This window comes from Halichoeres trimaculatus, unplaced genomic scaffold (assembly GCF_033239565.1).
Source record: "Halichoeres trimaculatus isolate MK-OKI-2021-1 unplaced genomic scaffold, fHalTri1.1 fHalTri1_scaffold_16, whole genome shotgun sequence".
NCBI classification, from domain to species: domain Eukaryota; kingdom Metazoa; phylum Chordata; class Actinopteri; order Labriformes; family Labridae; genus Halichoeres; species Halichoeres trimaculatus.
In genome coordinates, this window is record NW_027437194.1 from 12,289,621 (window position 1) to 12,315,296 (window position 25,676).

At 39.0% G+C, this 25,676-nt stretch overlaps 1 protein-coding gene across 3 annotated transcripts; it reads right to left on the reverse strand.

Annotated features, from left to right (window-relative positions):
* Positions 1-194: 194 nt before the first annotated feature.
* Positions 195-25,672, reverse strand: LOC141805145 (MAM domain-containing protein 2-like). Of its 3 annotated transcripts, none has more exons than XM_074689911.1 (18): positions 25,566-25,672; positions 21,141-21,334; positions 20,579-20,651; positions 16,887-16,945; positions 16,654-16,764; positions 10,897-11,186; positions 8,749-8,833; positions 8,414-8,551; positions 8,007-8,284; positions 7,162-7,255; positions 6,260-6,403; positions 5,321-5,440; positions 5,067-5,215; positions 3,854-3,950; positions 2,736-2,900; positions 2,338-2,591; positions 1,139-1,223; positions 195-506 (listed from the first exon to the last, which is right to left on the reverse strand). In XM_074689911.1, exons 4-18 carry the CDS (start codon positions 16,915-16,917, stop codon positions 460-462), a joined length of 2,088 nt encoding a protein of 695 aa, XP_074546012.1. In that variant the 5' UTR covers positions 16,918-16,945; positions 20,579-20,651; positions 21,141-21,334; positions 25,566-25,672; the 3' UTR covers positions 195-459. The 3 variants fall into 3 exon arrangements, with proteins under 3 accessions (XP_074546012.1, XP_074546010.1, XP_074546011.1); XM_074689909.1 differs by having other exon boundaries at positions 5,067-5,236; XM_074689910.1 differs by lacking the exons at positions 20,579-20,651; positions 21,141-21,334; positions 25,566-25,672 and having other exon boundaries at positions 5,067-5,236; positions 16,887-18,355.
* Between the last annotated feature and the right edge of the window lie 4 nt (positions 25,673-25,676).

The following is a 25,676-nucleotide window of genomic DNA, read 5'->3' on the forward strand; positions in this document are numbered from 1 at the left end:
AGCATCGGCAACTGTAAGACCTAAAAACCTATTGGTAGCTGGCAACTTGGAGCAGTCAACTACCAATCAGGATAGCAGCTGCACTGTACCAATCATCACCTGTCATCTGACTATTGTCACTTCTGGCTTCATAAAGGCAAACACACACACACACACATACAAAATGAAAACAAACAGACGTGTTTCAACTTTCTGGATTTATTTGAGCAATGGGCATTAATCTAATGCATATTAGGTGGAAGAAACACAGTTTAACACACCCTCTGTTACTACACGGCAGAAGGTAATGCTGACTATGACACAAATGATATGTGTTACTCCATGAAAATCGATCTATTTGACAGGTTTAATTTTACCCACATCCAGACCTGGTCCTGTTTGCATGTAAGAGTCTGGAGTCTGTCATGTGCAAAAATACGGGGTTCATGCATCCTATGCAGCTGGTTGTTTCTTTTTCTTCTACTCTATTTCATTGGAGGTTCCCACTGTGGCCTTGATCTCCATTTCTGCAGAGGAATTAGAAAAAATAACATGAAGCTGCGTCTGTTCAGTACTGTTTTTTGATCAATCATAACATTTTGTCAATTTTGTTTGCTAGCTTTCACCTCCTACCACAGATACTAAAAAGTAAAATGCTTAGGCTAACACTCATCACACTTGGTAAGACTGCACACTCTACTTCCCCTTACACACTTATTTGCATGAAGGAAAAAGAGATGTAAAATTAAAGCCAAAGGCTGATTCTCAATGCCCCCTAAACCCTGAGTCCTGAGCTCTTACAGACTTAATTGAGATCACCTTGAAAGTGACCGAGTGCACAAGTCTGCAAGGACTGAAAATGTTAAAACTCAGAATGGGAAATTAAGACACTGTGATTAAGCTAAAAAGAGGAGTCTGTAGAGTGATGTTAGAGAGAGGACAGGGAAGTCAGAGCCAAGGTGAGAAACCCCTCTGCAGGGGTTTGGATGAACACTCCCATTTCCCTGCCCCAATAATGGAGGGAGAGGAAACAGATAGAAGAGCAAGTGGAGAGATGACAGGGAATACATAGATAGTTCAGGGTGTGTTAGATATTCGTTGAGATGGGTATAAGTTAAATGTTTATTCTATGAAAAAACACTTGAAAGAGCTTATTTACCTGGGCAAGGTCCACATTCTAAGATAATGTCATCGATGGCGATGTCGCTCCTGACTGAAGAACCCCGAATGGCCTCAAACACAATCTGAAACAGTGACAACAACACAGGAACTAAGATAACACAACACTGTTAAGCAATGTGGAGGCATTGATGAACTGTTTCCTATAAAGACCTGTGAAAAACTCCTCACGTATTATCATACTTATTCATACTTTTTTGTTGCTGCCCTCTCCCTTTGGAACTCACTCCCTCAACACATCTATGACACTGCTGACCCTACTGCCTTCAAGACTAAACTTAAAACTTACCTACTCTGCACAGCCCTTAACTTAAACTAACATATCTCAGTCCTGAATTTGCTTTTTCCATGCACCTTTTAACTGTTTTTGGCTTTTTTTTTTCTTTTCTATGCATGTATTTTACTGTTATTTCATTATTTTGTATATTTGTATCTGTTTATAACTTTTTCCTTTTCTTTGTAAAGCATCTGAGTTTTCAAAAAGTGCTCTATAAATAAAATGTATTATTATTATTATTATTATTATTATTATTATCATTATCATTATCATTATTATTATTATTATTATTATTATTATTATTATTATTATTATTATTATTATTATTATTATTATTATTATTATTATTATTTATAAACCTGTTTCTCATGGTTTCTCATATGGTATTTAGCCCATACAAGCACCCCCTATCTGTCTTCTTATAACTCAGAGAAATGAGTCAGGAAAAGAAAAACCTTAAAACTGAGAAAGACTTGCTTGGAAACACTGTTTTTGTTTGTTTACAAATTAAATCTTAGCTGGAAAAAGTAACAATATTTCAAGATTATGTAATAGATATTCTCTTAGGTAATAGGTCATTAGATCATCTGGGCAATCATTCAGATAAAAGTTAAGTAACAGTGAAACATTATGTTTAAAGGCTCGTATAAGCAGGGATTTTTATTGGCCATCATAAAGTAGGTGTAGCTCTGTTATTGGGACAAACCCAACATTGTTTTGTCTGCACCCAAATGATGAACATTTGTCACACAGCCAGTGATATTTTGTAGATCAGACCAATTCATGGTCAAAAAATGGTCAAGAATAGCTGCAGAGCCCTACATAAGTTATTCTCTCTGGGTAAAACTCATGCCATGATTGTCTTCCTGATCGAACAACTGTCAGATGCTTTTTCCTCTCACCGCGTGCTGGCTGTCACACTGGTACTCCATAGTCGCTCTCAGCCAGGCGACACTCTGCTCCCCGCTGCGCTGCCACAGCAACACGTCTTCTCCACCTTTGTTGAGGCGAACGTTGAGCTGGCCGGTGCCGGAGCCATACATGTGGTAGAAGAAGCGCAGACACTGAGGCCCTCTGGAGCCCCTTAGGAGGGAGGACAGCAGCCGCACACCCTGACCTGGCAGCAAGGGTGACGCCTCCAAGTACAGGTAGTATCCTGACAGTTGGAAGACGGGGTTATAGCTTTAAAAGAAGCATCTTTTAAATGTGTGGTGTATTTTTGTGCATGTCTGTTTATGGTAAAGCCTGGAGCTGTTGAAAACCAAACTTTTGGTGTCCAGACGGTGAAAGTAATCCTCACCCAGTCCCAGAGTGTGGTCTCCTCTTGGCCCAGTGTATGAAGTCGGGGTGGGTCCTCTCCTCCATTCCCAGTCAGCATCATCACTGTGCTTGTCCTGAGTGTAACCACACAGACCGGCTTCAAAGTCACAGTGTCCCGGGAGAGACGATGTCAAAGAACCTGCAGCTGAACAAAGAACAGTTCAGTGTGGGTGGGTGAACCATTTTTTTCAAGTCAAGTCCATCAACAGGGCAGTCGCAAGGTTTACCACGACTCTGTTTCTACATCTTTAAGTGGTAATATAGAATCAGCTCTGTGACTCGTAAAGATACAGTAGCTGAAACAGTATCTAAAGCTTTTGATGAGGACTGGGCTCTTGATATGAGGTTGTCCCGACTTCCTACTCACACACAGTGGTTATGCTTTTTCTAAAACATCAGACCTGTCAGACCTGGAGCTAAAGAGCTAAACAGAGGTCCAAAAAGTGATTAAATTCAGACATTTTCTTAATTCCACTTTAGTAGAAATGTCTAAACTTCTGATTTCCTGTCTGCTAATGGTGTGCTGGTTTCAGATTTCAATAATAATCCCATATTAAAGAGTTGAAAAATTATGATTTGTAGTTACTGAACCATATTTGAAGACAGTCTCCAAAAAAATTGAGTATATCTGATCATGAAACATGCAATAATATGACAATGAACGTTAAGGTCCCCTACTAAATCAAATATACAGAGAGCCTGAATAATTACCACCATAATAACCACTTTCCTGTTAAATGCTTTTGGAAACTAGGCAAGGTGCAGAATACACTCAATCCTGGACATTTTTTCTTTGGCATCATGGTCTTGCAATTCCAATAACTTCTGACATTTTGGTTCAAAATGCAGTTTAAAAAAATATATTTTCATCCTTTAGATATTCAAGTATAAGAAAGTGTGCAGTTATGATCAATTATTTATTGAGATCTGTTTCTTTTGACCTTTGACACCTTGAATCTCTTGAGGGTCAGGTTTGTGTGGTGTCATATTTTCACATTAAGCTATTGTTTTAATTTCTCTTAAGTTTTACAGATAAATGAAAACTCCCATTCTTGTTTCAGGGATTTTTACATATTCATTTATATTGTTAATTTTTACCTGCTGTTAGCTCGCAGTCCCCGAGGTTAACACTGATGTCATCCAAAGCCACGGAGCCACAGTCCCAGAAGCTTCTGCAGGTGCTGACAAAGACCACCTGAACAGAAAACGTGAGCAGAGAGGTCTTTATCACGAGCTCTAACGTCCCAGAAGAACGCTTACAACTATTGATCATCAGCAGATCAGGCCTGAATAGGAAACAGAGACCACAACCTTTTTGTTGTGTCTGTCTTTCACTGTTCTGCTCTGTTCTGCTTTGTTATTTGTGTGTCACTCTGAGGGAAATGATGAATGAAATGCAGCATGGTTTTAAGTGGATCAGTGTGTAAAATGAGGAACAAAAGGACATCCTGACATAATGTCATCTGTTCTCTACTTACTAAATAACTTCAGCATGTTTGTCCCTGTTCCTGACCTGCTGTGTTTGAATTTTCTTCTTCCTGTCTTCCCTCTTTTATTTATTATTTTCTAAACTTTGTTTTTTATTGATTTGTTTGTTCTCTAAATACTTCAGTTCCCCAATGTTTTGGTTTCTCCTGAATGGATAAACTTCTCATTCAAACCCTGCCTGGGTTATGGTCATATTAATCTATTTCTTATACCCTTCAGCTGACTGTTGATTTGTCCTCCACATTGTTTTATTTTTCTAAAATTTTACCTGTTAATCTTGAGCATGTTAACACTCTAACTATGAGCATGTTGGCATATGGTTTCCCACAGGCACATTACTGTGTGACAGGACTGTACAGAGGCTCATTGAGACAGATTTGTATTCAGTCCAATACTAGCTCCTTGGAGCAATATGAGCATGCTAACACAGCATGCTTTGATGCCAAGCACTTCATCATTTACCTGTCATGACAACTTGTAATATAAAACTGTGAGGAAGAAACAGGAAAAAAAGTAAGTGTCCTCTGAGCTTTTACTTTATACCAAGGTGCTTCACTGGTTGTATGTGGCCACAAACTTTTTTGCTGAAGTTTACTTTTCTTGACACCTCTTTGTCCCCCTTTCCTGTCATTTGCCTTGCTTAATTGTAAGGTTTCTGCTGTATCATACTTATTAATTTATCTCTTCCTTCCTCATTTTATTAATAATTTAGCACCATCCCTACTTTCCAGCTCCTCTTCACTCTTGTTTATATTCCCTGTTTATGAGTTCCAGTTTTTTTCATTCTCTATTTTTGTGAAATTTCCATTTCCTCTCCTCTCACCTTGGCAGGCTGTGACGTCTGGAAAGTGACATCCGTCCCGATCCAGATTCCTCTGGATTTCTCTCCTTGAGTCCAGATCTTCTCCTGGCTGCTGCTCTGCTGCAGCGGCTGCAGATAAACAGTGAGTGCTTGGCCCGTCTGGTTGAAACCTGCCATTGGCAGAGTTATTCCTAGTTGGTGAATCACAGCAGAGGATTTACATGGACAGTCACAAACAACACAACATATTCAGAGAAATATCAGGTGCTGTTCACCTCTCAGAGAGTAGTAGAATCTCAGGCAGAATTTTGTGTTCCCGGGAAGAGTCGGACTGATTAGGCGGTTGATGTAATCAGAGCGAGGGTTCAGCCGGGAGTGAGCCAACAGGAAAGAACCTGGAAGGAGGAGACAGTTATCATAACCCAAAACTATCTTCCTTACAATACCCACTACTTACGTTTAATGTCAGACTTCATAAAGCTTTACTTTTTAAATGAACACACCAGTCCCCTTACAGGACTGGAGCATGGAGGCAGGCAATATGTAGTGTCAGAGCTAGCATGGCAGAACAGCATTATGCGTGTGTGTGTTTGGTGCTCCTGCTGTGCATGAAGCTGTTTCCTGTTGGGCTTTTGGTCTCAGCTCTTATCCACTAAAAAGTCAATACTTGTCCTAGTTCACACAGCTACTGCTGCAGCAGCACAAGGCATCGGCAGGTGCAATCACTAAACCTATGAACTGACTTTGAGAAGTAAAAGTAGCAGTTTTCCTCTAATGCAAGTCTAGATATCAGAAATAAGGATGCACCAATCCAACTTTTCTGGTTCCAATACCGATACGATACCTGGGCTTTGGTATCAACCGATACTGATACCAATCGGTATCGATATTTATTTGAACTATAAACTATTTATTTAAACTATGAAATATTTGAATGTCTACCATCAAAAAGAATCCTTCAGAATGTACACAAGTTCTTTTTAAATGTAAACTTTTTTACCGTGTTGACTGGTAATGCAGCTAAAAAGAAAGCCAGTACATCAAAAAAAAAAAAAAAAAAGACATAAAGCTGCTTGCTTGGATCGGCACCATGAATTGTCTTCCCAAGTTACCGATCAAGCCTTGAGGGGCACCGTTACACCAATAACTGATACCACTGATTGGTATCGGAGCAACACTAATCGGAAATGTTCATGCCTGTGGTTTTCACCCACCTGCTCCCGTCGTATGGTCTCCATTCCTGAATATGTTTGGCTTCACAGACACTCTCCTCCAGGACCCTGTCCCCTGGTCCTGTGTGTACCGACAGAAACCTGACTCAAAGTCACAGTTTGCGATGGAGGGGTCAAAGGTCGGCTCTGTGGGGAAAAATACATGGGATCAGCTAGTTGACGTCGACAAATGGACCCTGAAATGGTCCTGGTGTAATTACCAAAAATTTATCTACAAGATCCACACACATTTTTTTGGAATATTTATATTCCAAACAAAATAATTTATATTTCATATCCATTACTGATCCAACCCTCTCCACCCTGACCAACTCCCTGACCAGAATCAAATCCTGGATGCAAACAAAACCCCTTTCTGACCTCTTAATCATTAGCCCTAAATCTCTCACCACAACTAACAACTTTAATCTTTCTATTGATAATACATATCCCCCTTGTCCTTACATATCCACAACCTCACTATCATTTTTGACTCCAATCTCACTCTGGAACATTACATCAATCTTCCATGCCTTTATCACTTTCAGGCTTCATAACTGCAATATGACCTTCTACAGCCTTCCTTTAAAACAACTCAATTAATTTAAATCAAATGTGTCATTATTGCTGGACTGATCAGATCTTCCTCAAAATTTTAGTTTCAGCAGTACAAAGGAACACCAAAGCCAAGGAGCCATATTGCAACGATATGTAGGAAGCGTATTCATGGTTAGGGATTAAACCTTGTGGGTGATCCCATGGGTCTAACTCCAGTGATAGATTCAGGATAGACTTGACATTATATTTGTTACATTTATGTACATTTTAAATAACACAATCAAACATTGATATGACAATTTTTTTGCATGAAATGACCTATTAGTGAGTAACACAGCAGCTCTTACCGGAGTCTGTGCTACAAAACTCTGGGGAAAAGGAAAAGTCATCAACTGCAACACGTCCGCCTCTTGGGCTGTTAAAGGACACTTCAAAGACCACCTGAAGAGATGGGCAGATGCTCATTAACAAAACTACATGCAGTCATGTGCATGCAAGATGCACACTCACACAAAGATTATAGATTGCAATTTAACGTGCTGCAATTAACAACCGTTGTCTGCATATTTTACAGACTTTGAGCCTAACAAGGTCGGTTTGAATGTAGAAGAGTACAGATAAATCACATTTTGAAATAGTTAATGTGCAAAAAGAATTATTTAGAGTAAAGGAAACTTAATAAAAAACTTCCAAGTATCACAAACTGGCCTCCTTAACTCTCTTCTTAGGTCATTCTGTAGATTTATGTTCATAGTCTCTGAAAGTTTTTCCACTTTTCTTTTTAATGATGTATCAGAGGTAATTTTTAAAAACTGTTATTGCCCAAAAGTAATGGGAAATTTGAAGAAATTAGCCAATATTCTACTATTTTTTATCCTTCCTTATCTAAGCTCTAGATCTTCTCCAAATTTGATGCTTTGTCTGAGTGGTGTGATACAGATCATCTGCACCCATTTGCTTCCAGTGAATAAACTCAAATACTGCATGTTGCATTGGTAAACTTTGAATCATAGAGGCAGGGTGAAGATTTCTGCTGATTGTGTCCACATTTGCAGCTCTAAAAGAACACTTAGCCATTTTTTGGTGAGTCTTGTACATTTGTGATCACAACTATTGAGTTAACTTTAATCTATCTATGTATACAGCCTTAAGATTCTCTCTAAATGAAGCTCAAAGTTGCATTAACACTGACCTGTATAGAATATGGTGCCTTCAGGTCCACCTGCACAGGTATCCATTCTCCCGATGTCCCGCTCCACTCACTCTGGTTCTCAGTCCCAGCTTTCCACAGTTCCTGGTACTGACCCAGTCTGTCCCTTGTGTACACTGAGAACAGGTTCCCTCTCTCCTCACTCCGCTGGTACTGAAAGCTGAGGCAGCCCGACATGGGAACCATCGTCATGGGAGACACCAGCTTCGCCACTTCCTTGAAGGTTTTGGCGTAAACGGAGTCAACGTACATGAAGGTACCTGAAAAGGTGTTTGTGCATTGATAGATGTAGTATTTTTAAAAAGGAATAGGATTTTCTCATTAGATAAAAAAAAATCAATAACAAATTTTGATCACAGTTATATGAACCATACAGCGGCATCACTCACCCGTCTTATTGTTGTACGTGTGGTCATCTAACATGTCATTGTGAAGAAGCTGAGCACCTCCACCTCCCACAAACCAGTTGACATTAGCATTCCACTGATTACTGTATCCACACAGGTGAGACTCCTCAAAATCACAATCTACACACAGAGAAATTCAAGAAGAAAAGACAAAATTCGAAAGAGAAGCATTAACATCACTGTACTGAAGTGGGAGTGTTTCTTAAAAAGGCGCTCATGCTTTTGTAACGTAAACTTTCAAACAATACACAGATGGTGTTAATCAATGAATTGTATGTGTCTTAATTCTTGTGTGATGTAGATGTGAAATCACCAACCCAGGCAGTATCCTGGGCTTATGTGGATCTCAAAGACGGCCACGCTGCTCCCAGGGCTCCCTCCAGGTTTACCTTCGATAACAACCTAATCATAAACACATGTTCAGTTCAACCCTGTAATCCAATATGGCTCGATAGGGCATGACATCATGAAACATGACTGAATGTACACAGGGTCACAGAGAGAGCGCACATGTAATGCACAGAAATTTGATTTCTTTAAAAGCTCTGGTGAGCACGAGCTTCATTTAAAATGGCTGACAGAGGAAGACATGACACGCAGGAAGAGAAGGGGTTCATTGTTAAATCATGAGGTCAGAGCACTCACATGAAGAGTTCAGCATGATGATGTCATGAACTGTTCTTTAAAGGATGAAATAGTTGCATGTTTAAATCCAAGTCCAGGAAAGACGACAGCAGCATCAACTTTCGTTAGGATTTGTGTTTTTGGTCTAACCCTTTGGGCCAGTTGTTCGAAGGTAATCCAATCAGATTTTGGTTATCGGGTTGGATTAAATTCTGAAAATGGGTTGTTCAAAAGGGAAAGGAGGATTTCAAAATCAGATAAGATCAGGTAATCCAATCCTAATTTTAATCCGAATCAAACCTTGAGTTTGTGTTGTTCAAAACTTGAAATTTGGTCAAATAATACAAAAGTTTTTTACAATTTACTGTTGATACTTTTATTTGTATTTGGCACTTGACTTGTTTAACCATTACAGTGATAAAGTAGATAAGGTTAACTTAGGCTACCAATTAAGCCTTTCAGTATGGTAAAGTAAAAAACAAAGAGGAACTGAGAACAACTTTTAAGATGTATATTTGCTATTTATTTGTTGTGGCTCAGATAAGGGTTCATAAAATAAGTTAAAAATAGAAGTGGATGTTTATGTAACTTTTGTTTTTTCTCAAAATGAAAAAACACCTACAATGACCCCATGTTGGCTCTTCTACCTGTTGTTCTTTACAGAGCTGGTAGCCCACATTACGATATGTTGTCCCATTTAGAGCACTGTTCATCCGGATTTGGAAATCTTAAAAACTGTGTATCCAGATCAGGGTGAGCCAATCCAATGTTGCTTTGAAAAACTGAGATGGATTACCTGATTGTGGATAGCAAAAAATAGGATTTCCAAATCCTGATCATTTTGATCCGTATTAAATTCTTTGAACAACTGGCCCCTGATGATAAGCCACATTTTCTATCTTGCTTTTTCTGTCTTGCCTTTTCTCTCGATGCCTGAAAGGGAGCGTTTAAAGCTTTAGAGTGAAAAAAAAGTATGAAACGCTGTGTGGTTTTACGAGGAATGGAAAAGAGGATAAGCCTACACACTACATTAACACCACTTGATGCTGTTGCTGGATTCACAGTGTGGTCAGCATAAAGACTAGAAGCAAGGGGAAACATCCAGCCGAGCTCATCACACCAAAGAAATAGCTGCCTAAACAAATGCACAGTACATCAGCACCAAACTACCCTCTAACAACAAGCTTTGTAGATAAAACATGGATTGGTAAAGATCTTGTCCTAGTCTTGAAAAATATCAAACTTGTTTCTCAAGTATGAATCATTTTTGTTGATAGGACTGATGAAAGCTGGTCGCTGTAAACCAGGACAGAAGGTGCTATGTTTGTGTTAGGTAAGAGTAAAGTTAACAGAAGCATTTATCAGTCTTTGAGGTTCAATCCCTGGACTGAAATAGGCTCTGTTTATGCGTGAAGGAGCCCACACATGGTACAGACCCCACTTTCCATTATGTAGGTCTCGACCTTGTCAGACTCAGCTCTGCCTCTGCATTTAATATAAACATGGGCTGCACTGTTCCCACAGTGTTTAGACAATGTGTGCGGGTATGTGTGTGAGTTTTTCCCCCCACACCTTAAACTGGCCTCAGTGAATGCCTGCATGTTTTGTCAACCTATATCTGTCCTCTTCTCAACAGAAGCATCAAATATAGGAGTTTTATGCTGATTTTTATTCTGAGGAAGGTTGGTCCTGTGGTTTCTCATGTATAAAGTTTCAATTGAACTTTTTGCAAACTTCTCCCCAAAATAAACATTACTTGTACTTGTACTTATTTGTGTCACGATAGAAATGAAGTTGTTCATAGCCATAAAAACAAACAAGGATTATCAGAGGCACTTTACCCTGTAAGGTTCAGTGTTGTTCTGCAGGTCCATGCTTGAGATGACCCAGCTGTCAGAAGGCTCCTGGTTGCTCCACAGCGGCTTGTCGAAGCTCTTTCCCTCCATGCGCTGAAGGACGGAGAGGCTTCCCGACCCAGTGATCTGATAGACGAGCCTCAGGCAGCTCCACTCGCCCTGCTCTAGAGCCGGGCTCAGCAGGACCCCAGTAGAGTCTCTTTGTGGTACAGCATCTGCACTCATCTCATCAACCTGGACATCTGTCGTGGCTGCATCCACGGCAACAAAATGGCCTAAAAACAAAAAAAGGTATGAGGGGTTTAGAAAGAAATATCAGGGTCCAAGAAGAGGTTATATATCAAAGTCTTGTTAATTGAAGTGGCCAATCAGTGTGTTTTGTAAGCAAAGACTTCTCTGAAAGACACTCTTTGAGTTATTAGGCTCCGTTTTTAGGTATCTAAAGTTCAGACACATATAGACAGGGCGTAAGGAATGCTACAGTCTGTACATATTGTATCCTTCTGTTTGATGGTGAAAGTTGTTTTAACTCTTCATGGGTCAGTTCCAGTCTGCAGCAGTGTTGTTGGCCGTTCTCAACATGTAGTCAATGCAAGCTGATTCATGTACTTTTAACAGTGGTTAAAAGACTCATTCAATGGGTGGAGCAGATGTGACTTTGAAATGGACAGATCATGCACATGTGTCAGAACAGTGCTGTTCAGTACTCATGATCTCAGTGGTCAAATGCAAAAGAAGAGAGTTTCTTACTGCTGTAAGACTTCCACATGACTGATAATGAATTCTTTGAACCCACTGTGTCACTTTTACGGCATATATTTATTGTTAGCATGCTAACAAGTTTCACCGCTTAAACTTCTTTAACTGTAACAGAAGATCAGTTTAGTTCTGCAGCCAATAAAATAGAAAGAAGAGTGATCAACACACAACTTTGTGTGTACACCTGATAACATAGCTAAGGTAAGCACTTGACGATCTTTTTTTTTTTTTTTGCTATATTTGGTGGATGACAACATTTAAGAGAATTTAGATGAAAGATTTGGGTTTGAAAAATTTATTTTTCTCTCAGATGGATTTCAATTATCTGATCAATTATCAATGATCTTAACCCTCCAAACTCCAAGGTTTCCCAGTTGGGAGACTTTGAAGTAACTGAACAAAAAGGCATAAAAAGCAATTATCAGGTATAGATAAAGTCATATTGGAAATCAGATTAAAGATGAAAAAACTAAACTACAAACAAGTCATACTTCAACTAAACTTTCTGTTCATTTGAGTTATTGCCAGCAACATAGATACTGACACCTTTGAACAAATTTTACAGGTGTTCTCTTTATTATGACACCAGCATGATTTAAACAGACCGTGTAGATGCAGAGATATCCTCTTTTAAATTTGGGTATCTAATTTTTTTTCTGACAGAAATCCCAAAATGAGAGGCCAGGGCTCAAAGGGCTAAAGTCGCCTTTGATGGTGCAAGAAGAACTGTACCATTTACTAACCATTAACAAATCACATAAATTCTCAGTGTGGTAGTCTTTGGTTGTAGGCTGGATCAAATTCATGATAAAGTTCTGATGAGAGAACTATTAAAAAACCCAGGTGGGGTATCAATTGGCAGTACACGTTTGCTTCTATAGCAGCTGATAAAACAATTGAATTATTTGTTTCTTAACCCTTTGTATTTACTAAATGAAAGTATGGAGTCTGGTGCCCCCTGTGGACAAGAAGTATCTGTTGCCTCTGACTAAAAAAAAAATCCTGGTGTCATTTAACAGTCAGTAAAATCCCTGATATTAAATATTTTCCTTGGAATGTGTTAAAAAAGTCAGTTTTAAAGTTTATCAGCCTTCACTGACACTGCAGTTTAAACACACCAAAAGTAACTCGGTTCATATAATCAGACCCAAAGCTGATGGGAATTTCTGTTTCTTTGAGGGTTAAAAGGATTTAGAAATTTTTAGAATAGACATTTTTCCCCAAAATTCCTGAAAACACTAAGAGTTTCTCTTTTTGGTGAAAAAAAAATAAAGCAAGGGAGACGTGTTTATTAAGGAATGATCCTCTTACTCATGAAACAATTATTTGGAACAAAGCAACAAAACTCAGGAGATACAGCATAATTCAGCTGTTATTCAACTCAAGCCATGACAGCAACTCTTCTTCTTCTCTGCTCCGGGGGTTTTCAGGCTCTCCTTCATGGTTTGTCATTAATTATTTGTCCCTGTGGAAATCGGTGCTGCCCTGAGGCTCCTTTTGGACAACACACATGTGTATCCAAAATAGCACACAAGAAATGAGCTCATTCAAGCATCCAATCAGTCAAATCAAGATGTTGTTCTACTTCTTGCCAAGAAAGTACAACTGTTTCCAAGTGTTTGAATTAATATATTCAATATAAACCTAATTTATCATAATCATGGTGTTACCGATACATTTTTCCTTGATCTAATCAGCTTTAATGCCTGATTTGGACTCAGAAATGAAGTACATAAAAATGCTTCATGCATTGGACATGACTTCACTCCTAGTGCAGCCTCAGCTGTGCAGAGACTGAGAGTGGAGAATAAATGAGGAATAACCGAGCACACCATTACAGCACCTCACCACACTGAGGTTTTCAAACAAGCCGGTGGCAATAGCAACAAGGATGGAAGCAGGGAAAGACAGGGTAGTTGGAGTATCCCAGAGGAAAGACTGACAGCTGGATGGTTTGCAATAACAGAGCAATTTCCGGACTTTCAAGGCAAGGGGAAAAAAACTATAAATGTGTTTTTTCTTTTTGGTTCAACAGAGTCAAGAGTGATCTGACATTGTTGGGGCTCGCTGCATGTGTGGATGAACAAGGCTGGATCTGTTCTTCTTACTCCATGCAGACTTTCTCCTGACAGTTAAAAGACTGTGTTGTTGTGGTGTAAGTATCACCTTTATCGTAGTGATATTGACAGAAAATCAGTCCCAATGCTAAAAACGACGACTCCTCTTTTGGCATGCCTTTGAATTGAACTCTGGTCATAACACTTAATCACTCCACAGCAATTACACAGTCAATCAAATAGTTGGTTCAATTTTTTCCTGTGTTTAAAGCTTAGCCTGCTCATCAGTTAAGCCTTTAAGACGTCAAATTATAATTGTTGGCTCCTTCTCTAACAAGGCAGCTGATTACTGAAATGACATAATGAGTTCTGGCTGTGCATCTTCAGCTTTCTTCACTACATTTTACTTTGCCAGGCACAGACACTCAAATAAGGGATATAATAGATCCACAAACGCATCAAAAGCTCATTTATGAACTCATTAGTTCAAAGAAGGGACATAAATCCTTGCTCAGCAGTTTCTGTGGGAGAGTGCTGCCCAGCTGGCTTTGAAACCAAATCCTCTGGAAGTCTCTGTACGGAGCCACTGTATGACAAGACAGAGCTGCAGCACAAACTCTCAATTGTACCAAGCACTGCTGTTTGTAACTGCTATCACTACTTTTGGTCAAAGTAGAGAGACCATCTCCTGTATTCTGTCTCCATGCTAAGCTAAGTTAATTATCCCTGCCTGTGTCACCATAACAGCAACAGATATCAATTTTACTTGTTTGAATATCTTGGTATTATTGGGGAAAAAAAGCTGACCCATAAGCCTCTTGTTGATGCGGTTTGCAGGAAATACCATCAAAACATGTGTTTTCATTGTAAGCTGTGAAGCTTAAATGTTCATGCGGGTTTTGAGAAGATGTTTTTATGTCTGTTTTGGTTTAATGGATTCCTTAAAGTCCCTGTGAAGAGTTTTTGAGTCAGGCGTGGCCAACCAGTCAGAGACCAAGAGCCACAAAAATCGCCATGGTACTACAAAGAGCCCCATCACGCAGATGGTCGTACAAACACACTTCCTCTCACACATATATGAAATGACATACAATGAAAATCAATACGTTTCCAGTTTTCAAAACAAGATTTCTTTCTATCTATCTATCTATCTATCTATCTATCTATCTATCTATCTATCTATCTATCTATCTATCTATCTATCTATCTATCTATCTATCTATCTATCTATCTATCTATCTATCTTTCTATCTATCTATCTATCTATCTATCTATCTATCTATCTATCTATCTATCTATCTATCTATCTATCTATCTATCTATCTATCCCTAGATAGATAGATATGAGCACATGTAGAGAAGAGAAAATGAAACTTAAGTATTAATGTTATCACTTTATTGATCAATACTGACCCCAACTTTGGCATCAGTATATCAATATTTGAGATTTATCAACACAGCGTTACTCATAACTATATATTGGATAGAAAAGCCACATGTGGCTCACTGGGCTGTGAGGAACACTAAATAAATCTGGTTACTAAACTATGGTACAAATTATGTTTACAAAATTTGCTTGTTGTCACATTTCAAGCAAATGCACCACTGTACAGTTGATAGATACATTGCCTTGTTGCTTTATATCCAGAAAAAAAATGTGTTTAAAAAGAAACCTGTTCTTTCATTTGCTTCAAAACAAATGCATGCCTTATCAAGAGTCATGTCTTCAAGTGCTCATGGGAAATGGAGTCTTAATTCCAAAACACCCTTGCATTTCCAGATAGTCCTTACAGCCCCTTTAATTTCAGAAGCATAAACAGGCTGATGGGCTAAATAATGAATGACTGGAGCATCATATTTTAACTGAGTACTCTTAAAAATGCTGAGTCAGTCTTAAATGATCTGAGCCAGCTGCCGTTCAAAGAGTTTGTGTTGCTTACGGCACACGGGGATAGTAACACCTGAATGCAGGACAGACTGCAGAACTTTTTAAAGCAAGTTGGATGATGATACATGGATGAGTTAAAACTGTAAATCTGTAATATATTTTTTTAAAATCAAACTGAGAGCAAGTTTTAAAATTGTATTCATTGTAATGTGCTCTAAAAATATCTATAAGCCAATACACACTTATATGCTCTGCCACTGTGAGAACAACTTGAATGGCTGACTATTTGGAAGTCTTGTTGTGTTGACATGCATGTCGTACCTAAAGTTTGATTTGCTTTTACATAAATCTGGCCTATCATTCATTGTAAATCTATCAAACCTGATGGGCTAGATTTAGTTTTTTTTGCAGAACTCTTCATTTCAGGTTGAGCTTTGTCGGGGTCAAAGAACAACATGGCAGTGATTTGAGACGTTAACATGACCCCAGACCCTGAAAGCCAGCTTCAATTCATGTCACTGCTAATGTGATGGGATCCTGCTGGTGCAACACATGAGACAGATGTCTCCGGCTGTAGGCGTAGCTAGAGCTCAGTGTAAACACATCAGAATGTTTAAGATGTATTATTTCTCCAAAAAAGTACATTTGATTCAGAAATGTGAATAACCAAATGTAATCCTGAATATTGTCTTTGATCACTCTAGATAAGTAGAGATTGAGATAATTTAGTTTTGGGTGTGTGCAGCACTCGCCTGTATCAGCTCCAGTACCAACCCAGTGAGAATACCTAAATCTGTTATTTCATTCACTCCAGATGTTTGAAGATGTGGGAATCAATGCAGACCAGATGGGCTTCTTCTAACCACTGTGCTTCAATAGTATCACCCTGAACCAGCAGCAAAACAACTGCAGCATCATAGCTAAAGATGTTACTGATTCAAACACAGCCACATTAAAGTCTAAATTTAGTGCAAGCTCCTACGTTGAAAGAAAGAGAGTTGAAGACGCTCTGTGGCATCCCAAAAAGACTTCCAGTACCATCTTTGTGCAGGGTCCAGCTCGTGAAGTCTGCATCTGACGTGTATCCGCAGGTGTTGGACTCAAAGTTGCAGGATCCTGGCAACAGTTGGTTGTGTGCTTGGATGGCAGCTTTAAGAGACGGAGAAAAAAATTAAGAGAGAGGGAATGGTAAGTATGAATCATGGCAACTGACATTAACAGTAACATGCCATCATGCACCAGCACTGGCACCACAACTCAAATCTACTCACCAGCAAAAGTCAGGAGGTAGAGGAGAAGCATTGCAGCTTTCTGCGGATGTGAGTTAATCCTCAGAGGAAATACAAAAAAGAGATTTTCTGTTTGTATCCACAGCTAGAGAAAGAAAAATAAAGTTTTGCCCAAAGTTTGTCTCTGCAGATTTCTCTGAAGTGTTGCCTGAGTGTCTCTCCAGCTCTCAGAGCGGCAGCACACTGCAGACCAGGGAAGTGTGTGTGTGTCTGGACAGCACAACAGGGAGGAGAAAAGAAGTCTGAGAGGGAAAGAGGGAGGAGGAGAAGAAGGTGAGTGATGGGATGGTGGGAGCACTGGAAGGAGGAAAAGGGGGGTAGAAAGAAAGAAAAAGAGGAAGGACTGGTAAAGAGGAAATGGAAAAGGACATTTTCAGAAGGAAAGTTAAATGATGTTGTGGAGTCCATGGGAAGGGAAAGAAAGGAGTTAATGAAAAGTTACAAAGGCATCATTATCACACAAAAAACTCTGCTGAGTCCAGATACCATGTCCAAAATGATGAAATGGATGAAACACACCCCTTCCCACTGCCAATACTTAAAGTATAGCAAGAGCACTCCTTTATTAAGCTGGTCCACTCTTCTCTAACAGGACCATGCTTTGGGTTACAGGCACTACAGTAACCCAACATTATTACATAATTCTGCGGGCAGAGCTCTTAACTTTCCATTATGGGCAAAGTTATGATGAACCACCAGAACCAGACTACCCTCACACCAAAATTAGACAAGTTATGCAAAATGTCACATTATGAAGCCTTCCTTGATAATAAGATTACAATAATGTTTTGAAAGTCAACCTAAAACATAAAACTTTATTTGAACTAGAAAAGCACTCAGAGAGCACAGACCTCTCAAGCATATTGTGATTGTCACGCAACACTTGAGTCCTACTCTAATGCTATTCTCCCTTTCAGCAGACTGTCTGCTACAATTTGGTGTTAGTTGCAGGATAGTACGATAATTTGTTACCTGACAGTGTTGAAAATTATGATGACCCAGTAGCCTATATATTTCATTATCTGGATCTTAGTATCCAGAATATTTCCAGATCTGGATCGTACTTATACATCTGTCAGAAATTATGGTGGCCTTGTCTTATATTGTTTTGCAAAGAAATCCAACCATTTATCGTGGAGTTATACTCACATATGGTGAGACGGCCCTATCTCACAATGATAAAGAATCCTTTACAAAGTACTGGATCCAGACGGTAATCTGGATCACCTCCAAAATTGAATAACTTCTTCCTTTTACCGTTTTGAAAATTTCCTGAAAATTTTATCTAGATCCCTTTGCTACTTTTTGAGATATGTTGTTCGCAGACAGACAGACAAACAAACAAACAAAACAAACAGACCAAACTCCCCCCAAAAACAAGCTCCTTGGCGGAGGTAATACTAGCTATAGAAAACCAATAAAAACAGCATGCTAGTAGGAAACTAGCTAGCTACTTTACAAACACTGCATCACAACAGCCAGTATCTTAATAAATGACAGTCTTTATGAGTTTAACCATAACAGCTTAATTCAATACATCTATCATTTATTCTTAAATTAACTTTAACTGATATTATTCTCAAAATCAGCAACAGGAGCTTCACATTATTCTACAGCAATGACACAAAAGGCTTTCTTCCACCAGAAGTGTTGACCTCTGATGTTAACAAGTCCCTTTCAGCAAGTCAAAGCTCCTGCAGTCACACTTGTTACTTTCTGAAATGTTTTTACAAGTTTACTTTGATTGGTAGGTAACACATTGCATTAAAGAGGGCGTATTGTTCTTTTTTTCAGTCCTTCTGGTAACCATGCTTCACATATTCACAGGAAATATTAATCTCACTGGTGTTTTAGAAAATCCTTATTTCAGCCTCTGTCTAAAAAGCTTTGTTTCAGCTGCTGTCTCTGTAAGGCTTCCTGCTCCACAAACCCCCTTCTCTCTGATTGGCCAGCCCTCTGGAAGCCTTATGGAGGCAGAGCCATTGTTGTTTGAGGCCCATCCTTCCAAATTCCCATGAACCAGTTAGGAAATGCTTATGTGAGGACCTCATCCTTTCAAGAAGTGTCATTGCAGATCACATGCTATTTTTACGATGGACCGTCTTTGGGCAGCTCACAGACAGATTCAACCTTGTTTCTTAGGTATGCAGTGACATTTTCAACTTTCCCTGTTTTTAATGTAAAAATGCCTCCGTCACAAACCCCATACACAAGCAAAGAGCATTGAATTTAACCACCTGCAGCACAATCTGGTACCAAATGTTGTAAAGCCTCTCTTTCAGAGTGAAGGCTCTTTTTATCAGTCACATGTGTGTTGCATGTTCACTCTAAGCTGTATTCAGCATATTTTCAACATCTTTCATGCTCTGTATGTTTTCTTTGCATGCCAAGGAATATCGTTGTGCTCCATCTGAAAGTGGTATCCTGAGGCTCTCTATTTCAGCAGAGCCTGAATACACAGACAATGTAAACCTTTACAAACCTGCAGAGTCAAACATTTTGAAAGTATCTGCAGTATCTGATGTGGTTTTAGCCTTGAACAGCTTGAAGGCAGTTTGTTCCTTTGTAGGAAACTCAGCTGTATTCCAACATGTGCTCTGACCAAAAGCCTGTAGTTACTCTCATATTGTTACACCAGTTTTACTCTAGGATGAATTTAAATGCTCTTTTGACAACTGGAAACTCCAGCCAGAATGACTGTTGCAAACGTGGAGGAAAGTGGAATTTAGCATACTGGAGTCTGGACACAATTTGTATTAACCAGAGCTCTCTTGTCCACATTTGTGATCCATCTGCTGGACCTTCTGTCTCTGCCCTTCTGTTTTTTTACCTTCCTCTCTGGTCAGTCCTCTGCCTTCAGTTTTCTGCATTTTAATAAGGTGCCATGAACTTTCAGAGCAGATGTGGGGTAAATTCCCTTCTGATTGTTTCCTGAAAGCCTGACGGCAGACTTTCTCTATAGGATACTCTGAAGAACAGTCTTTTCAAGTGCTGGTAACATCCATGCAATTGATGGCTAAAGACAGGGATTAAATAAACATTGGAGGCAGTGTATTTGGCTGTAATTAGGTTTGGAGGTGTCTGCATTCTTTACCTCTAAAGACTCTTTCTCTGTTTAAGTCATTTAGTTTTCTGTGTTGTTGTAAACAAAAAGAGCTTCACACAAGAACTGAAGGTTGCCAAAATTAACATGTGCAGCACACATACAAATCATTGCTTGCATCAAGATTCAGTTTAAGGACCCTGCTTTGTTTGCATCAAAAACTAGACTAAGCAGTTGGATTTAGTTGCTTTTACAACACACTGGTCATTTACAGCAGACACAGGTGTCTTCTATTAGGACTGACATACATTCTTTGAAGACTCGCAAGAAAAGCTATAGCTAATATTAAACAGACTTGATGCTTTGTGCAGGTTTAGTACATCTTTTTTTCACCTTTCTCTCTATAACTCAATTTATCTTATTTAGCATCCACTTACTGCCACTTTGTTGGACACATAGATTTATGTCTTTGTCACAACTAAAACACCACACATTACACACACTGTGGATTTCCTTTTCATTGAAGAGCACTGAAATTGGTAAAGTCTCTGCACATGTTTATCAGGCTTGACTACAGGACTAAAATCTATTAATAATAGTAGTGACATGTTATCCAAGATATGTGACTCACTTCCAGAGTGTGGAGAAGATTACGTCCCCAATGGCCCTCCACCCATCCTCTGGGGCTTATGATTGAACACTGCCTGAGTGAAAATATCATGAACAAAATACTTAAAATGCATGTTATTGCAAAAAAATAAAATAAATAAAAATAGTTACAACTACTTGAAATTCATTTTAATATTTAAACTGTATGTGATCATAATTATCTAAATGCACTATATTTTACTTGGTCACATTTGAAACATAGATTATTCTATGAGAAAACATGAATGGATAACTTGTTTTTTTTTTTTTTTACTTTTTGCAGAAGGAACCTGTCTGTCACTCAGTGTTTTTGCACCACCTGCTGGTACAAAAGTTGTAGTTTCAAAACTTTTATGTGAATAGTTTTTCAACACTTTGTTACAGGTACTATTTTTCAACTTGTTAACAATTGTAACACATCAACAAGATGCAAATAAGTAAGAAAACCGAGAAACTGTAAATTAAACCTGCATGTGTTAAAAGTGATGCTGAGTGATTATCTTAAATTATTGACAACCAAAGGGAAATAAACTCAGGTCACTTACCTCCAAGGTGTCTACCTGTGGGTATTTTCTGGCTTATTTTTCCATCACAGCAAATGAAACTAACTGGCTCAACTCCTGCCACTTTGTCTCTGCTCCATCCTGCCTCTGGGCTGAGTGCCCAGGGGCTCCTGCTGTGTCTCTGGGCTGCTCCAAGGCTATTTTCCCAGGCCTGTGCCATGCTTGTCCAACAGTTCCTGCAATGACAATATACATGGGGTGTAGAAATGAATAAATAGACATTAGTTACATGGAGCAACAGAAAAAAAAACCCAGTGACACCAAACCAGTCATGTCCTCACCCAACCCCATCAGAGGTGAGCTTCTCGTTGTGAGGGACATGTGGAAGTGAAGTTTTGGAAACTGTAGATACAGAGCATCATTAAATCTTTAACATTTCTTGAAGTAGCTGGATGCTAACTTTCACACTACTTTGGTAGCTGCAGTTTATGACACCAGGCACTATGTTGTTGAGCTAAAAAACATGAACAGATGTCCCTTATTAGGATCCTGATTAACTGTGTCACCAGTTACAGATTTCATTAAAAGGGTGAAATAACTGAAAAAAGTAATGGAAACAAAATACATTCCTGTGAAAAAGCAGAAAACCTACTCAAGGAAACTATGAATCCAAAGGGTGTCCATGCCTTCCAGCTCGAAAGCGTCACCTGCAGGCCAGTGCAGAGCATGGATAGCTACAAATGAAGCCTGACTGTCTCATGAGTAAGAAACTGCAGCATGCATTTTGGATTGGGGCCATGTATTTTCTGCATGATAGGAAATGCCTCTCTAAAGGGTGGTTATAAAACATTGATGTGCATTAATTCCAGTAATGGGTGCAGTCTATGCTCAATGCATGCTATACAGAACACACATACCTTCATCCATAAATGTTGAGTGAGGGGGCAACAAATTATTGATGTCCATGCAACTAGAGCAGCAGTGAATTAGACTCTCACGTAATATAGGCTGATTGACATAAATAAACGCCAGAAGCATTGTAACATCTACCTCAGATACACTCTAACGACCTGATTCTACAAACTGCACTCTGTATTTTACAGCTTTTTGATTGGCTCTGGACTTTAAAGTGTGTCCCCCATGCTTCTAATTCCACTTAAAAAGTTCAAAGCCAGTATTTTGCAGAACCGTGCAGGCTTGATTGTGTGGGATCAAAATATGTGGCTGCAATAAAAAGCCTGGATGCCATGGATACCACTTCACACCATCACCATCCTCCGTCACGTATTGTTGTCACGGTAACGGCTGCTCCAGCGGAAGGGTGCACGTGACTTAGGTGAGAATGCGTTACCAGGGCACAACATTGTTCAGACACAGGCCCTGTTGATCTACTCCACCAGGCCTTTTATGACACAGAAATGTGGCCGGATTATCGTGCCAGGAGCCCCACAAACACCGCCCCCCTGCTCCACACTCCTGTCTGTACATTGTGTATCAGCTATGAATAGTTACTGTACCTCCTTGTGCCAAAAAGGCCTGGAATGATCAAGCTTTGAGTTATTTTCACACACATACAAAAATTTAGCAGATTGAGTCCCTTTCAGCATTCCTTTTCATTTCAAGTTTTAATGTCTCTCCTTAATAAAACTAGTTAAATTAAATGATTCTTTCTTAATCTTTAAATAAAATGTCCCATCTACAACAAAGTATAGTTTTACTCTCCAAAGCTGCGACTTTCAAAATCAGTTTTTGTTATCTTCAGTTACTTCATTTATATTTATCACCAGGGGTTGCCACTTCTTCCATGGAGTACTAGGGCCTTAAAGAGGGGTGTTTAAACGTGGATAAAAAGTAGATACCAGATATTCATATTCATATGTTGTAGAAATCCCTGAATCTGTCTGCACCTGCTCAAAAAGGTTTGTTCTATAAATAATATGAGATCTTTACATGACTTGCTGAAATGAGGAGCTCCTTACCAGTTCCTGACATGTTAGAGGGGCGGGCCTCAAACACCGTCTGCCCATGGTTCTGCCCCAACAGACCAATCAGAGGGAAGAGGGTTTATGAAAATAAAAGTGTAAGAAAAATAAGGATTTGATCATTATTTGTTTATTTTTATCATGTAAAGCTACTATAGGGGTACCAGAGGGCCAGTGTAAACCCCCAAAAGGCACAATACTCCCTCTTTAAACAGAAACACACCTGATAGATCAGGAATAAAAACATCATAACCTACAAATAAAATCATAAGAATAAAACCAAAATACTGCACGAATTCTGAAATGAGAGAAAAACATCAGAACATAATGGAAAAAAGGCTGTGACATGGATTACGACATCAAAGTTTTGCGAGGCTCCCTTTTAGATTACTCTGCACAAGCTCTTCAGGGACTGAGAATGCTGTGAAAATGAATTTTGATAAGACACTCTTCTTTACTCATATGGCTGCAGGCAGCTGTTGGCTCTTCTGGTGAACCCCTCAAATTTGGATCCATTATTTTTTGTTGATTTGTTTTGAAGCAGCTGCAAACAGCAGAAAATCTCATATTAGGGATCATTACCCATGGCTGTGCTTAAAGAAAATACACTGCAGGGCCCTCTCTGTCATAAAGTTTGGTTGAATTTTTTTGCAGGTCACTTAAAAAAAACAAAAAACATTTATGTTTTCTAATTTCTTATTCTATGTCAAATTGTCTCTTGTGTTTGGTTTCATCTCATTTGTGAATATTTGCTTTATTTCCTGTGTGAAACCAAAAGTTAACAACAGCATCCCTTTAATGCTCCAAGCATATATTTTTTTTTACCCCTCAAAATACCTTTCAAGGTAGTTTGAGGAAAACCCTCAGTAAAGTTTAAGCACCAGAACACATAGGTAGTCCAAAGATTCAGAAGAAGTTAATTTTGGAGCAATATGCATAGATATTAGCTTACCTTTATGGAAAATCTCAGTGACCTTAAAGGGATAGTTCAGTTTTTTTTGAAGTGGGGTTGTATGAGCTCTATGGGACCACTAAGGACATTAGATACAGTAGAAAGTTGTCTCCTCTCCCTCAGTAAGACACAGACTGTAATCGATGGTGACGAGGAAATAGGCGCTAACAGGGAAATACCGTACCAAGTTCAAAGGCTATTTTCTCTGCCTCCGAGAACTAAAATCAAAAAGTAATACCACAGTTTAAGAGTACGCTGCATAAAATATTTTTTAAGAACATTCAGTCTTCAGAAATATGAACATTTATCGCTAGTGCGCTCCGAACCCCCTCCTCCTTTCAGCTGTAGGGAATGTAAACAAGCTATGCTTCGGGCGCCGGTTGTAGCCTCGAGTAAGTTTGATCAAGTATCGTAATTCTTTTGTTTGTACTTTAAGGATTAGTGTAGGAAATTCAAAATGAGTGACTCATGCATCCCCGCTTCATGGCACTGTACAAAAAAGCAGCCAAAATACCTTAGTAACAGGCTCCAGCTTGGTATGTATTGCTGGATGTCCCAGAATGCTTTGAGCAGCAAATAAGCAATTCAGTGAAAGCGAATTACAAATCTTAGCCCACACTTTTTCTCCTCAGAGAGTAAAACTTTCTTCCACCTTGAAATGTCCCATGTTTCTCTTGTGAAATCCAAACAGGTGAGTTTTTTGGTGTTGGAGCAGACAAGACTATTAACAGACTTAACATATGCCATCTGATGTTACTGGCCTTAGTTAGATCCTGACAGTCAAATTATTCTAGGTCCATCACTTATATTTTTTTGTCCAATAACCCTCAGGGTCTTTAACGAAATCCAAAATGACTGTCTTACTGCATCCAGCCTCAGCAGTGATGGCATTTTGTTAGAGGCCGTGCTTATGCAGCTCAGCAATCTGACCATGTTCAAAGAGAGAAAGCTTTTCAGCCTTTGCCATCAGGAGGTAATGACAGAGCGAATACCTGACAGAGAATGACATTGGATCCACATTTTTGTGCAAATTTTAGCTTTTAAAGGTTGTGGTCTTAAACTTTTGATCTGATGATTTTCAGCCTATAACAGTTTAATTGTTGTTTATATAATAAATTGCTTACTCATTTTTTTACATTTTTTTTTTTTTAATTTTGAAGCTATTTTTAGAACCTTTGTAGATACAAAATAACATTTGGGGTAAAAAACACATTTACATATTTTTATGAATATTTTGATTTTTAATTTCTAACCAATGTCCCATTTTTTACATAAAAGGGTAAACTGAATGAGGTTTACTGCAGCCAGGTAGTAGTGGGAGTTCTCAATATTTTGGTCTCACTTTTTGATGCACTGTCATGCAATCTATCTTTTCAATACTGATTGTGATTTAATGTATCCCCCTTACGCCTGAACACGACCTGAAAAATTCCTGACAGAAAACAATCAATGTACACACACTAGTGCCAATGAGTTGCTACTTTATATCCCACCCAGCTTCGTCCTACTTTGGGGGCAACTTGATCAACTTACATCAGACAGATCCAGCAGCAGATAACAGCGACACCCTCGACAGACCGTGGGAACATTACAGCTCGTGTTGCAGCAGCAGCAGCAGGCGGGCACAGCCCAGCAGTTCTCTGC